General features: G+C 42.4%; 1 protein-coding gene across 1 annotated transcript in view; it reads left to right on the plus strand.

The window, feature by feature from the left end:
- The window catches only part of TAF5 (TATA-box binding protein associated factor 5), a 24559-nt gene continuing 8243 nt past the window's right edge, over positions 1-16316 (plus strand). The window contains exons 1-9 of the mRNA XM_089690246.1: positions 1-450; positions 1658-1898; positions 5604-5919; positions 6023-6186; positions 7694-7829; positions 8332-8452; positions 9490-9619; positions 11274-11438; positions 11994-12171. Coding sequence (XP_089546372.1) covers positions 15-450; positions 1658-1898; positions 5604-5919; positions 6023-6186; positions 7694-7829; positions 8332-8452; positions 9490-9619; positions 11274-11438; positions 11994-12171 — 1887 coding nt within the window. The 5' untranslated portion in view covers positions 1-14. The remainder of the gene's footprint in view (positions 451-1657; positions 1899-5603; positions 5920-6022; positions 6187-7693; positions 7830-8331; positions 8453-9489; positions 9620-11273; positions 11439-11993; positions 12172-16316) is intronic.

Here is a 16316-nt window from a genome sequence, read left to right on the forward strand (position 1 = left end):
ACTCCCGCTCCAAGATGGCGGCGGTGCCAGACGAGGCGAGCACCTCGGTGAAGACGGAGCCCGAGCTCCTGGAGGAGGTGAAGAGCGAGAGCCTGTCGGTGCCCATTACCGAGGAGCCGACGTTGGGGAACGGCCATGGCGTCTCTCCGAAGGCCGCCAGCCCGCCGCTGGCCCCCCCGGTCACCACCCCGGAGGCTCCGGACCGACAGACGCTGCTGGCCGTCCTGCAATTCCTCAAGAAGAGTAATCTGCGGGAGTCCGCCGACATACTCCGCCGGGAATGCGGCTTTCTGGAGCCCGAGGAGAGCCCGGCCCTCAGCCCCAGCGGGCAGCCGACCACCGGAGAGCCGGACAGCGGCGAACACAGTCTGCTGAGCCGGGTCACTGCCGGGAGCGCCGCTATCTCCTCCACCACCGCCACCGGGGGAGCCCCGACCACCGCCGTGAAAGGTGAGAGGACCGAGGGGCTGACTGTCCGATGTCCGTCCACACACCGCACCGGAGAGAACCGGGGTCACCTCCCAAAGACCGAGAATCACACGGAGGACCTGAGTGAGGAGGAGAGAGCCAGACATACAATATACAGTCTACTTTGTGGTGGTCACAGGCTGGCCCATCTCCCCCATGGAGGGCGGGCGTGCGTCCGGCCCATCTCCCCCATGGAGGGCGGGCGGGCGTCCGGCCCATCTCCCCCATGGAGGGCGGGCGTCCGGCCCATCTCCCCCATGGAGGGCGGGCGGGCGGGCGTCCGGCCCATCTCCCCCATGGAGGGCGGGCGTCCGGCCCATCTCCCCCATGGAGGGCGGGCGGGCGTCCGGCCCATCTCCCCCATGGAGGGCGGGCGGGCGTCCGGCCCATCTCCCCCATGGAGGGCGGGCGGGCGTCCGGCCCATCTCCCCCATGGAGGGCACACAATGGGAGATTTACTAAAATTGGAGCAGTCAGAATCTGGTGCTATGCAGCTGCTAACTTCAGCTTGTTCAGTTAAGCTTTGCCAATAAAACCTGGAAGTGGATTGCCTTCTATGCAGAGCTGCACTAGATTTTGCACGCTCCAGTTTTAGTAAATTTCCCCACGTGATCTCCTTTAGGGCTCATTTACACATTGTGAAGCAGCGTCTGATCTTCATCTATGTTTTGGTTGCCCAGGCCTAGAAGATGTCACTCCTGTATATGTGTGGGAGTTGATTCATCTTTGCAGATGTCAGATCTGTACCCTGAACTGTGTATTTGTGCAATGCAAATGGCCCAGAGCTGAACATCACAGGTAATTGGTCCATGGGCGATTACATGTAACCATGATTGACTATGGGAACCGTCAGCCTTTTTTGCTTACCATGGGGCCTCCTGCAGTTAATAAGCTGGAATGCCCCCGGGTTTCCAGCATGTAATCGGTAACCGCCTTATTCGCAGGTGTAAATGGGGCCCAAATACTTTGCATTTGTACTTCTAAGTAGATATACTGTACACTGAGTTTACTTAGAAGTTGAGATTTTGTCTGTATTATAAGCAGAGGCATTAAATTGTTTCATGACTTGCAAATGAAAGATATATTCAAAGAATTCATATTAGTAATTGTGTTTATAGACAAGTTAAAATCTACTGTTGCTTTTTTTCAGTTATCAATAAACTAGATATTTTTTTTTTCTTCTTTTCAGTTGCATTGAATAGTGGCCCACAGGACCAGCCCGATGTCAGTGCTGTTCTGTCCGCTTACACCCAGCAAGGAGATCCAGCTCTGTATGAGGAATATTACAGCGGCCTAAAAAGATTCATTGAGTCTGTACTGGACTGTCATCGTGCAGAGTTATCTCAGTTATTCTACCCTCTCTTTGTGCACATGTACCTGGAGCTGGTCTACAATCAGCATGAAAATGAAGCCAAATCTTTCTTTGAAAAGTGAGCAATGTTGTCCAAGGCATGCCAGTGGGTTTCCTGAGGCAGTAGCTCTGACCAGCTTTAATTTTCTGATATTTAAATCAAATTGCAGTTGGGCTCTACTATAAAATTATAGTTAACTAGAAAAGGTACAATTTCTGGGGAAATTGTGTGAAGTGTTCTTGCCTCCACCAGTAGTCTACAACTGGAGTGGGTGGAGTAAGTGGGTGGAGTGGCTTGAGTAGCTATTGTGTGGTTGGAGTGGCTGGAGTAACTGAAAAGGTTGGACTGGGCAGAGTAACCGTGTGCGGGGGGGGGAGAGTGTGGAGTGAGTAAAGATAGTAAACATTACACTAACCAATTGATCAAATTTAAAAAGTGCACATGGCAAGCTTGATAGTGAGAAATGCATTTCATTTCACTTTTATTTTTCAGCTCACACTCTAGCTTTTGTCACTCTGCTGCCTGCTCACACACCTGGGTTCCTATGGCAACTCACTCTACAGCAAGGGCAGAGAAGAACGGTTAAAAACAAACTGCTCCAACCTGCTCACTTCACTGGCGGTTGCCATCTTCAAACGGTTGTAGTTTAAAAATTATAAATCCTACACTGAAGAGCTTTTATATTGTGAGAATCACAAGACCCAGACCGACATTTTGATGCATAGTATGTCTCTGAAATATTAAAAATGAAGGCACAGTCACAGTTTAGAAATTGCCCTTCAAATTTGAGGTGGCTAGAGTGGAGTTTCAATGAATGTCAATGGGCGGCGTGAGTCAAACAATGTGAAACAAATGGTCATATTGTGAAAACTATCAGGACTATGGCTTAACCATGGACATTTTTAGTGGCAGCAGGGATAGCTGAACGTTTTGATATAAGATTTGTGTAGGTGGGCTTGAAAATGAGTGATGGCAGTTTAGAAATCATGTCCTGATTTTTCAGCTCACACTCTAGCTTTTGTCAGCTCCCACTCTAGTCTTGAGCATTCCGCCATTCATTCCTATGGGACCAATTTCACCACAAAAACGCCGATATTTCGTGAACCATTCGGCGAAACGTTCCGCAAAGTAATAGCACACCAATCGGGAACAATCCGCACGTTTCGGTATATTACTGTCTATGTAGTGTAAAAACTGTGGGAGGAGTTAGGGTGGTAAATTTGGCTATAATAATAATAATATATATGTGAGATAACAGTAAGTGGTCTTGCCATGCAAGAACACTTAATAAAAAAAACTCCAGTTCAGATATGAAAAATTAATGCTAAGCCCATGACCCATATTTAGTGTTTACCATGAAACATGGTGACATTCCCCAGTCCACTCTTCTCAAACCACCCAACATCGAATCTCTGGTTTCTTCTCCGTAAAGCATATCTTTTGAATTTTCGTGCCTGCTTGTGACCGCCTGCACAGCCACGTCATCCATTCACAGGATTTGTGAAAGGAAGACTACAAGTTCCACCTGCCACTGTGCTAAAAGGACACTTAGATTTCAATAGGTGATGATGTCACTCTACTTATATCTATTGATGCCTTCTTCAGCTTCATAAGGGCGGGTCCTACCTCTGTGCAGATCTGGGCTGGAGGAAGAGTCTGCATATGCCTTTGTATTGCACTTACAATCCATTCATCTCCATTTAGTGCTCTGCAGGCTCTAATGTAAAAATTCAAAAGAAATGCATGTCTAAGAAATTATGCACTGATTTGCATGTTCATGAAGGAAATAAGTATTTGATCCCCTTCACAAACCATGACTTAATACTTGGTGTCAAATCCCTTGTTGGCAATCACAGAGGGCAGACGTTTCCTGCAGTTGGCCACCAGGTTTGCACACACCTCAGGAGGGATTTTGGCCCACTCCTCTTGGCAGATCCTCTCCAAGTCATTAAGGTTTGGTGATGTTTGGCAACATAAACTTTTTTTTGAACTTTCAGCTCTCTCCACAGATTTTCAATTGGATTAAGGTCTGGAGACTGGCTAGGCCACTGCAGGACCTTTAACGTGCTTCTTCTTGAGCCACTCCTTTGTTGCCTTGGCTGTGTGTTTTGGGTCATTGTCATGCTGGAGCACCCATCCACGACCCATTTTCAATGCCCCTGAGGGAAGAAGGTTCTCACCCAAGATTTGACGGTACATTGCCCCTTCCATCATCCCTTTGATGCAGTGCAGTTGTCCTGTGCCCTTAGCAGAAAAACACCCCCAAAGCAGAATGTTTCCACCACCATGTTTGACAGTTGGGATGGTGTTCTTGGGGTCATAGGCAGCATTCATCCGCCTCCAAACACGGCGAGTTGAGTTGATGCCAAAGAGCTCGATTTTGGTCTCATCTGACCACAACACTTTCAACCAGTCGTCCTCTGCATCCTTCAGATGTTCAGTGGCAAACTTCAGACAGGCCTGGACATGTGCTTTCTTGAGCAGAGGGACCTTGCGGGCACTGCAGGATTTCAATCCTTGTCGGCGTAGTGTGTTACCAATTGTTTTCTTGGTGACTGTGGTCCCAGCTGCCTGGAGATCATTGACAAGATCCTCACGTGTAGTTCTGGGATGATTCCTCACTGTTCTCATGATCATTCTCCCTCCACGAGGTGAAATCTTGCATGGTGCACCAGACCTATGGAGACTGACAGTTGTTTTGTGTTTCTTCCCTTTGCGAATGATTGCACCAACTGTTGTCACCTTCTCACCAAGCTGCTTAGTGATAGTTTTGTAGCCCAGTCCAGCCTTGTGTAGGTCTACAATCTTGTTTCTGACATCCTTACACAGCTCTTTGGTCTTTGCCATGGTTGAGAGTTTGGAATCTGCTTGTTTGTTTGCTCCTGTGGACAGGTGTCTTTTATACAGGTAACAAAATGAGATTAGCAGCACTCCCTTTAAGAGACTGCTTCTAATCTAAGCTTTTTACTTGTATAAAGGACACCGGGTAGTCAGAAATCCTGCTGAATGATAGGGGATCAAATACTTATTTCCCTCACGAACATGCAAATCAGTGCATAATTTGTTAGACTTGCATTTCTTTTGAATTTTTTCGTTGCTATTCTGTCTGTTACGATACACATACCATTAAATTTTTAGACTGATTTTATATATATATATATATATATATATATATATATATATATATATATGATATAGAGATAGATATAGATAGTGTGTGTATATGTTAGTGTGTGTATATGTATACTTTCTTTTTTTTTTTCCCCAAAAAGGTGGACTATGCCTTTTTGAATGCTGGTCTAGAGGTGCACAAATTATGCAGGATTTATAGGTTTTAAGGTTGCTTATTCGCTCTGCGATGATTGTGCTATGTAGTGAAAGCAACACCACCAGAAGTACAAATGTAATTATTCTTTTAAGGGTCCATTCACACCAGGCCAGCTTGCTGAGGTGTATTGCATTAGGGTAGCCCATTCATTTAAATGGGTCGCCCAGTGCAGCACAACAGACCAAACCTGTCCATTTAGCACTTTTGGTAGTGCAGAGTAGGTACCCTGGGAAGGTGTGTTGGGGGTGCTTTGAATGGCGCTCGTGCACAAAATGTTATTGCAGTGCATGTGTTTACACACAGTAATTTTAGCACTGGTAACGTAACATTTTCTTGCTCTGAAATATATTGAGAAAAAAAATCAGTAGATTTCATTTTGAGTTTAAGTAAATTTCCATTTATAATGTATGCTTAGAATTAAATATGTAGATAACCTGTAACAATTTCTTTTAAAGATTCCATGGGGACCAGGAATGTTACTATGAAGATGATCTCCGCATTTTAGCTAGCCTCACAAAGAAGGAGCATATGAAAGGAAATGAGACCATGTTAGACTTTCGAACAAGCAAGTTTGTGCTAAGAATATCCCGGGACTCCTATCAGCTACTTAAGCGCCATTTACAGGAGAGGCAGAACAATCAGATATGGAGCATAGTACAAGAACACTTGTACATTGATATATTTGATGGCATGCCACGTAGCAAACAACAGATAGATGCTATGGTGGGCAGCCTGTCTGGGGAAGCCAAGCGTGAAGCAAACAAAGTCAAGGTGTGTACTTCAATCAGATGAAATATATGAACACAGCAAGCCTCTTGGCGGTAGCTGTGTCCAGGTATAAGCTGCTGCTCTAAATGTTGACTTCATTTTGTAGGTGTTTTTTGGCCTTCTGAAAGAACCAGAGATTGAAGTCCCTTTAGATGATGAAGATGAAGAAGGTGAAAACGAAGAAGGAAAGCCAAAGAAAAAGAAGCCAAAAAAGGACAGCATAGGCTCAAAAAGCAAGAAACAAGACCCTAATGCACCACCTCAGAACAGGTATGTAAATGGTAAAATATTTAAGGTACGGTTTCTTGAGCAGATTCCAAATGATGAAAAGGATCTAAGAATTTCAGAGGAAGTAAGCTCCCCACCCCTCACCCCTTTTTTTTTAATTCATTAAGTTTTACTGACACACAGGTTATATCTATGTCCAGAAAATTCAGCACATACTATTGAGTGGTTGTCAGCAGTAGATGTTACAGCTGAACACCGATGGAATATGTCTAAGTGGAGAAGTTTAAGCTGCTAAAATATTTGTAGGACTGTGGGATATACACAGTCCTATAACACAGCTCATTCAGGTGCATGACATCACTGACAGTTGGAGAATACAGTAATGTCTTTTCCACCCCACAGCAGCAGACTGATGAGGTTATCTTTACTCTTGCCTGTCAGCATGTACATTGTCAACATGCTTGCATGCAGCACACCTGATTGGCTCCCTGTCTTGCTGTTCCCTGCCCCAGTCTGAATGCTTCTGTAAAAGTGATAGTAGAGTTTGATACAAAGTCAAATTCAGCTATACATGCTAGTTGTGTTTTCAAGAAAACAGGTTTAGGGAAACGATAAGATGATTTGCTTAAAGTACTGTATGCAAACCCTTACCTTGTAAAACAACCCATTCAGTTTAAAATACAAATGAAAATCAAAGCATTTATGTATACATATTAAATACCCTTTTTTAAAAGTGATGACATAATGTCTCAGCTGTATAGAGAGATGAGGAGAAGCAGCAGCACACTGATCTTCCCAGTGAATGGCTGTGCTGGAGGGGTGTGTCAGCAGAAGTCTGATCCTTGCAGAGCAGACTGAGTTCCCAGCAATTTTTAATAGGAAAGCAGAGGGACTGGCAGGAACACCAGCGATTTCACACAAATGACAAAATACAAAGATAACAGGATATTTTTTCATACAAGCACATGGTATAGAAGGCACATATCAGGGATCTGAAATGTTGGGCTTACATATTCTTAAATTAACCTACATTGTGCTGCTGTGTCCATCCTTCATTGAAATCTTACCCCTCTAATGTTGCTCCTCACCCCCACCTGTGATAGGCACTCAAGAGTGCCAGACTATGCCTGCCCCATTCCATTACTACAGCTTCTATGAATAAAACATGGTCTATGATTGGAGGGGAGGACCTATCAGTGATCCGCCGTCCTCTGTTCATAGATCCTGTTTCATTCATGGACACTGTAGTATGACTTGTATGAATGAAGCAGCTGGGTGGAATGGGCAGACAGTCTGGTATACTTTGAATGCCTGTCACAGCCCCTTATTCTACTAACCCCTGTCACACTACAGATTACTGTGGCTGGGGAAAGGGGAGGGGAGTTGTATTGGAGGTGGAAGATTTAAGCTTTAACGAATACATTGCTCCACTAATATTGTCTTTTCAATTTTGTAATGACCAAGTTGAATGTTAACTACAGAGCTGTTTGCAGTTATGTACACTATGGAACAAAGTTTTGTTAAATGACTTTTTTAATTTAAATATTAGGATTCCTCTTCCAGAGCTAAAGGATTCTGACAAACTTGATAAAATCATGATTATGAAGGAAGCTGCCAAACGGGTTCGCCTTGCTCCTGATTCACTGCCCTCAATCTGTTTCTACTCATTCCTTAATGCTTACCAGGTATGAAGTTAAATCTTCCACTAGATGCCATGTTATGGGTAAATTGAATCTGTGTTTACTTCTATACCCTTAGGCCTCTTTCACATGGGTTTCAGGCTCTATTGCCTTTCTGAGAAGCGATCCATAGTGGATTACTTTTTCAGAGGCCGATTAGAGCTGGTTTGCAGGTATTCCGGAGACAGTACTGTCACCTCCTCCTGAATGCCTTTTTTTTTTTTTTTTTTTTTTTTTTGTCATCCATTCCACTTTGAAATGCTGCATTTGTTATGTGGTTACAGCACAATGACTTCAATGGGTGGGTTTGGCAAGCAACATCACTTGCTAAGCTTGACATGCAGAGTTAAAATTTGCTGCACTGTGAAGCATCTTGGCTTAGGGTGGGCAGTTTGGGGTAGTTGAAACACCTAATTTAACTGCTTGTTTTTACAGCTGTTTGTGTGGCCTGTGTGAATTTAGCCTGATTATGCATTGTCTTTCTGACACAAGTCTTTGGTTTGTGAAGGGTTTAACCGCAGTGGATGTTACAGATGATTCCAGCATGATCGCAGGAGGGTTTTCAGATTCTACCGTGCGTGTGTGGAGTCTCACACCAAAAAAACTTAGAAGTGTCAAAAACACAGCTGGTAATTTTTTTCTGTTTGTTTTGTGTCGGTAATCACTGATTTTACTAATTCTGGTCAGTGGTCCAAAGGTCTTTCTGTAGCAAAAAAGTCTGTTTTCATTTGACAGTTCAGATGTGTGTGGGGTGTTTTTTTTTTTTTTTTTTTTTTTTTGGTTTTTTTAATGTATTTCTAAGCCAGTATGAGGAGATGATGCCCGTTTCCTGAATGGGTGTGCCCATTGAGTTAATTCCTTCATTATGATGCACTAACACACACACACTCGGTATCATTAGTGTCACTATTCTTGTCCTCACTGTCTGCACAAAAATCCAACCTGCCATTGACTGCCTGTATACAGGTGAAGTGTATCACACTACTGCACCATCTATTGTAGTCAGCTTCACCACAGACTGCCGGGTCTTGAGTTGGGTCATTGTCCTCAGTGACCTACACCCATATCTGTATAGAGACCTGCCAATGCTGCCTCGGAAATGTCAGCAAGTATAGTTAAAAAAACGTTCTTAATACATACTGTTTAGCACCTCAATTGAATTCAGTTTTCACATTCTTGCACCATTAGATTCTTTAGCTTCATTCAGACACATCTGGGAGTGTTGAATACATGTGGCTGTTTACCAACTACCACCCATCCCCCCCCCCCCCCACCCTCCCCGCTCGTAAATGAATAATGTTCTTTATTATGGTCATGAATTTTTTTTTTTTTTGTTTTCGTAAGGATAATACTGCATATTTATGGTAATTTTGTAGCTAGTGTTTTTCCCATTTTGTCTAGATTGCTTAGCAGTCTGTAGCACAGAATACTTTTTTTTACAGGCACCATAGCTCAAGCTGTAACTTAAACACAGGACTGCCGCTCTTCTTTCAGTGACCTATCTTTTATTAGGTGTCTCGGGGTAACTTTTGTCAAAGTGAGACAGGAAGGCTGTGCTGCCTTTTGTATGTAGCCCATAGAGTGTGGGAATCCTTTTGCCTTGTATTAAAATGTTTGTTAAAGATTTTTAAACTGTTTTACTTCTAATAAACCTTTTCTTCATTAGATCTCAGCTTGATAGACAAAGAATCAGATGACGTTCTAGAAAGAATTATGGATGAAAAAACATCAAGCGAGATAAAGGTTTTATATGGTCACAGTGGACCTGTCTATGCAACCAGTTTCAGTCCAGACAGGTAGGAAATGGTGTTACTTTTACAGTGCTGGTGGGGAGGATGAGGGGTAAATACATTTTAATATAAACTAACATTTCATAAGTGTCTGTTGGTCTTGACACAACTCATGATTGGGATTCACTTCCCCTGAAGTGAAAATGCTTTCTAATTGAATAAAAATAAAAAAGGCAGCTGTTTGACCCATTTTAAATATGGGCAGAATGATGTGAGATTATAAATCTCATTTAGCACAATACAGTACAAAATTCTCAGACACTCAGCCCAACCTGGCAAAGATTAATCTGTAATAGCTTTCATTTTGTTGGAGAAGAAAGTTTGCAAATATCTGTGGATGTTGTGTCAAGGCTTCTCTGTATCATTGCTCTTTCTCTAGCTTCGAGCACCATGGGAAATGCAGCATTAAAGGTAGGCTTAACTGGAGGTTACCAATTTCCTTAATATGTTAGATGCGCTTGAAAAATCCAGACTTGCCAAAAGGCAGCTGCTTGTATGCATCAACAATCTATTACACTGGGAACAAGTCCAAAAGGTCATCTTCGCCTTCTAGCAGGAATTGTACCCAAATGTTCTTGTCTGTATTGTTAGTTTTTAATTGTTGAACTAAGTGACTTTTTTTTTTTTCTGTTTGTATATTGTGTATGTACATAAGTCTTCAGCTGCTATTTTTTTGCAGGTCTGGATTCTGCGTGTTTGTGCCACAAGGAGAACCGGGATGGCTTACCAATAATTCTGCTATTTATAATGCTAAACATATACCCCAGTGTTAGCTATTTTTTATATACATACAATATATGTGTGTGTATATATTAGTGGTGCATCAAAATGAAGAAAATTCTGGTGCCGAAACATCTGTGTATGTGGGGGTGGAAAGGCTTCAATTCCCCCCCCCCCAACTTATGATTTTATGCTATCACACAGGGGACCAATAGTCCTCTTTATAGGGGGCAGTGTGTGCAAGGAGGGGGCAGGAGAGGAGCAGTGTTTTTACAGTGAGCGAACAGTGTATACAGCGATGCTCCCTCACTGGCTGTCAGTATGTCGGGGACGATTTTTAGATGCAATTGCTTTTTTTTTTTTTTTTTTTTCTTTCCCCACTATAGCTCACAGAATTGGCTGTCCGTTTTCCCTGAGCTAAAGGAAACTTTGTTTCTTTTATCTCCGGAAAGAAACTAAAAGGAAAGGTTGTTTCTTTTAACTCGGGAAGAAACTAATAGGAAACCGTTTTTTAGCTGGGGGGGGTGACAGCTAATTCTGTGAGCTGTAGTGAAGGAAAAAAGCTGATAATTACATTTAAAAACCGCCACTGACATATAGTGACAGCCAGTCACTGTATATACTGTTCTCCTGCCTTGCACCTGTATTGGCTCAATTTTTCCGATTGGCAAAATGCCTATAGGGCTATTTTCCACTAATATGTTTCGGTGGCTGAAATATCGGGTCATCCCTAGTATGTACAGTAGGTGTTTTATTATTCTCTTTCTAGGAAATATATTTTAATAGGATAAATGCATCTTTAAAGTGCAAATGCTTTTTATATATTTATGTATCCTAAATTTTTGGAAGATGAGCAATTGTTGGTGAAATTTAACTATATCTACAGTCTAATTCTGTCATTTGTTGAATTTTGATCTTTTTAAATTCATATCTGCTTTAGGAATTATTTATTATCAAGCTCAGAAGATGGCACTGTCCGTTTATGGAGTCTTCAGACATTCACCTGCTTAGTGGCATACAAAGGACATAACTATCCAGTGTGGGATGCTCAGTTTTCTCCATATGGATATTACTTTGTGTCTGGAGGCCATGACAGAATTGCTCGGTAAATGTTTACTGTTATTTCTATTATTGTGTTTTTGTTTTTGTTTTGTTTTTTTTGTTTTTTTTTAATCCTCATGTCAGTACTGCCTTCTATTCCATTAGGTTTGTTTATCATAGCTGGCATTCAGTGCAAGGATAAATACACTTTCATACAAAGCTCACTTATCCTTTTTGCTGCATACTTGCAGTAATCCCTCCAACTTGCTGCAATGTTTACATCCTGCCATGAAAATCTTTTTTGCAGTGTCTGCACAGACGTTTATAGATGACACTATAGAAATCTGAGGAACTAGTGCACAGATGCAACCATTGAAAGTTTACACAGTATGGCCTGCAGAATGTAAACCATGCGATGGGCTGCAAATTGAGTTTTAGGTGTTGTATGCATCTTGGAGGGGTTTACATTAGGTCGAGGCTGGTTTGACAAGCAGGGTAGATGATCGTTCTCTAAAAGTTTACTTAGGGAAGACAAACAGTCTTGGTATTATAACTGGTGCCTTATTTTCATATCCACTTGATTTTTTTTTTTTTTTTTTTTTCCTCATGTCTCTTACAGTTTATGGGCAACAGACCATTATCAGCCTTTACGTATATTTGCTGGCCATCTTGCAGATGTTATAAGTACTCGTTTTCATCCCAATTCTAATTATGTAGCCACTAGTTCAACAGACAGAACTGTCCGAATTTGGGATGTTTTAAATGGGAACTGTGTGAGAATTTTCACTGGACACAAGGTAATGATGGATTAGTGTGTTTTTTTTTTTTTTTTTTTTTTTTTTTTTTTTGTGTATTAACTTTTATCTTCATACAGTACTTTAAGGTTAAAATATATTTTTAGAAAATGTGCCATTTGCTAGAAATTTCATGAGATCTGCTACTTCAGCCTGCCAATCCCTGCTGTTTTATTGAGATCACAAGTTGCTACGATGGGGATTAGAATTGCGTGATTGTGAGGCTCCAGTTTTTTTACTAGTCAAGTGATTGAACTGTTCTCCTGAAGATATTTTTCCTTTTTTTTTTTTTTTTTTTTAAACAATTTTAAGTTTTGGTTCATCTGGATCAGATTGCATTGCACTACCTACCAAATTGCAGATCAGTTACCCTTGGTGTGTACCTCTGAGACCACACCTGGGTACCAACTGTGGAGCTGGCCAGAAATGCTTGCTTCGGGCACTGCTTTCTGCAGCAGGCAATTTGCACAAAGTGCTATGTGTCTGGTTAGCTGCAGTGTTACACAGGTAATGTACAGGGCTGTGATCAATTTCTATGGTTCCAGGGCACAGAAGACCCCTTTGGGGGTATGCCCACTTTGACGTGCGAAACCTGGACCTTAACAGGCCCAGTGTCCTAGTTAAGGTATGACAGGCTTTCTCTGTTTATGGAAATTTGTTCCTGGCTTTAAAAAGGACTATCTGCAAGGCATAGCACACTGTGGTGTTTAGTGGTCAGAGAATTTGGTTGTTCACTTTATTATGTTACCCCATTTCATTTAGTCTCTCATGCTTCTAAAGTGAGCAGTTTTAACTGGCATATTTTCCTCCTATGTGGACTTGGTCTCAGAAGGATGAGGTAACTGAGTCACGCCTCCCCAGTGATGTGTGTAAACCTGTCTTCCCCTGAGAACACACACAGTATGTTGCTACGTTCTTCCGGCCATCTTTTACAGAGACACAGCCACAGGAACTGTCAGTTCTTGGGTTATAGCAGCTCCTTAAGGGTGGGTAACACAGAAATCTGATAATTTGAAGCACCTAAAGATTGAGGCTCAATTCAGGCGAGGCTTGAATGTCCACCTGGTAAATATTGATAAACATGTGAACAGAGGACCAGGTGTCAAACTTGCATATCTGGGATAAAGATACTTGATGTAAAGACTAGAAGATGTCAAAAACCCTGGTGAAATGGGCTCTAATGGGAAAATGAGCAACATTTTTCTTAAGGGAGTAGGTCCCCAAGATGACTTGTCTGATCCACCTGGCATATATAGTGGACTTCAGAGTAGGTGGTTCTGAGGACCTCCAGCTAGAATAAAAAGGGCACTTCATCTTGCGAAAGGAGGATATGGCTACCAAGTAAACGGACAGTCTTAACAACTTCTAAACAATGTAAGGCAAGTTCCTTGTCATATTTTGGGGGCGCAGACTTTATGCATATTGGGGTGAAAAGAGGAGACCACCTTACGTAAAAAGAGATTTTGGTCTAACCACCTTGCCCTGTAAAAAGGCTCTTTACAAAGATAGACCGTCCTACTCAGATGTACTTCACCAAGCCCGACACTGAAGTTGGGAAAATCCTTTGTTGTTAACTTGGATGGTAATCATGACAGATATTGGCCTGTGAGGCTTGTATCAGGGAAGGTGTACTTTAATTAGGGCGGCCACGTTACAGAGAACTTTATCGGCCAGGGAATCCTGACTCCATTCAACATCATAGAGCTATTTAGCATCCTGTCAGAACTGGACGAGCTGCCTTCAGAGACTGCCAACGCGGGTGCACTCCAACAACACCATGACTGTGGCTGACATCAAGCACTAAGGTGGGACTGTAAGTTCTGCAGCTTAAAGAGATGCGACCCAGTTCTGCAGTGGGTAGAAAGTCACATTCTGGACTTGTTCACTTTGTACATTTCGAGTGTGGAAAATTGGCAGGCATACTTCCTCCTCTGTCAGTGACTGGACTTTTTACCCAGAGGTTGATAGATGGATATGAATGACATTTATCGAAAACTGGATACCAATGGTGGATCTCCTAATCTCACCATTCAACTAAACACCAGAAAGATTTGTGTTTTTGGACAAGGTAACTGAGGACCTTTGCAGTGGATGCTCTGGAAACTCCATGGAATCGGTTCTCCCTGATAAATGCTGTTTCCTCCCTTTTGAAGTTTCCCCCTAGCCTGCTCTGCCAGATCTAGGCTGAGAGTGATTAAGAGCCAGATGGTGTCTCACTCACTGATACTAAACATCCTCTGGTGGCACCATGGGAGTAGGTTGTCGAAGCTGGCTTGTTTTATCTTGTTGGGAGCCCATCCTGGTGGTTCACAAGGATAAAATTTATCCTTTAGCCCAAGGTCTCTTTTTTTCACTATACTTAGGACATAGTTCTTTTGTCCTGCTGACTCAGAAGGTGGTGATTCACACTCTGGGTGTGGTTTGAGCTTTCAGGCTACCTTGCAGCCTGTGAGATTGATTGCCTCCTTGTGCTTCCTGAGTGGTTTTGCAGGGGTCTTTCTGCATTTGCTTCATTATTGCCACAGGTGGATCCTTTAAGTTGTGGTACAGGCCTATTTGAGCTGTTACCAGAAAGGGAGGAACCCTGTCCTTTTGGACAGTCTACCAGGTGCCTCACTGTGTCCTGGGCCTTCCAGCATCAGGCTTCTGTGTTGCAGATTTGTAAGGCTACCACCTTGCCTTCCATTCACGCATTTACAAATTTATACTGGGTGGATGTTTGGGTTTTGACTGATTATTGCCTTTGGTCAAGAAGTGCTTCAGGCTACTGTTTTGATTTAGACCATGGACCCTTTTGTTTTCGGGGGGCTTGTTGAAATTTTAGTTTTGCCTGCCCTCACTAGTTTTGCTTTGGGACATTTGAGTAATCTCTGAATCTGCCTGGGTCCTGTTTTAACATTTAAAATTGTTGGAATACAGTACAGGACACATGCCTGTCTGTGTCCTCTTCTGTATTTCAAGAAACTGATTATACAGTCAAGTCAAAAGTCCCACTTTTTTTTTTTTTTTTTTGCACTTGATGAAAATGAAAAACTAAAGCTAATGCTGTGATCACCTCTAAGTACTGCTAAGCAGAAATACATTTTCCTTTTTTTCTGGGTTGGCTATCTAGAAAAACACTTTGCTGTTCAGAGCTCCATAGACAGATATACATTATTTATTTCAAGTACTTATATAGCACCGTCAATTTATGCAGCTTTATAACATTTACATCAGTCCCTAACCCTCAAGGAGTGTACAATCTAAAGTCCCTAACTCACATTTTCATATTTACACATACAGGTGAAACTCGAAAAATTTGAATATCGTGCAAACGTTTTTCAGTAATGTAACTTAAAAGGTGAAACTAATATATGATACTCATTACATGCAAAGCAAGATAATTCAAGCTGTGATTTGTCATAATTGTGGTGATTATGGCTTACAGCTCATGAAAACTCCAAATCCACAATATCAGAAAATTAGAATATTGTGAAAAGTTGCAATATTCTAGGCAAAGTGTCCCACTCTAAGCAGCTAATTAAGCCATAACACCTGCAAAGGGTTCCTGAGCCTTTAAATGGTCTCTCAGTCTGGTTCAGTAGGAATCACAATCATGGGAAAGACTGTTGACCTGACATTTGTGCAGAAAACCATCATTGACACCCTCCATAAGGAGGGAACGCCTCAAAAGGTATTTGCAAAAGATTACAAAGTTATGTGGAAGGGAATAGTGTGGAAGAAAAAGGTGCACAAGCAGCAGGGATGACCGCAGCCTGGGGAGAATTATCAGGAACAGGCCATTCAAAAGTGTTGGACTTTCACAAGGAGTGGACTGAGGCTGGAGTCAGTGCATCAAGAGCCACCACACACAGACGGATCCTGGACATGGGGCTTCAAATGTCGTATTCCTCTTGTCAAGCCGCTCCTGAACAACAAACAACGTCAGAAGCGTCTTACCTGGGCTAAAGAAAAACAGACCTGGTCTGTTGCTCAGTGGTCCAAAGTCCTCTTTTCTGATGAGAGCAACTTTTGCGTCTCATTTGGAAACCAAGGACCCAGAGTATGGAGGAAGAATGGAGAGGCACACACTGCAATATGCTTGAAGTCCAGGGTGAAGTTTCCACAGTCTGTTGATTTTGGGGAGCCATGTCATCTGCTGTGTTGGT

Source organism: Staurois parvus, unplaced genomic scaffold (assembly GCF_062004578.1).
Source record: "Staurois parvus isolate SC_StPar_1 unplaced genomic scaffold, SC_StPar_1.0 ptg000525l, whole genome shotgun sequence".
In the NCBI taxonomy this organism is placed as follows: domain Eukaryota; kingdom Metazoa; phylum Chordata; class Amphibia; order Anura; family Ranidae; genus Staurois; species Staurois parvus.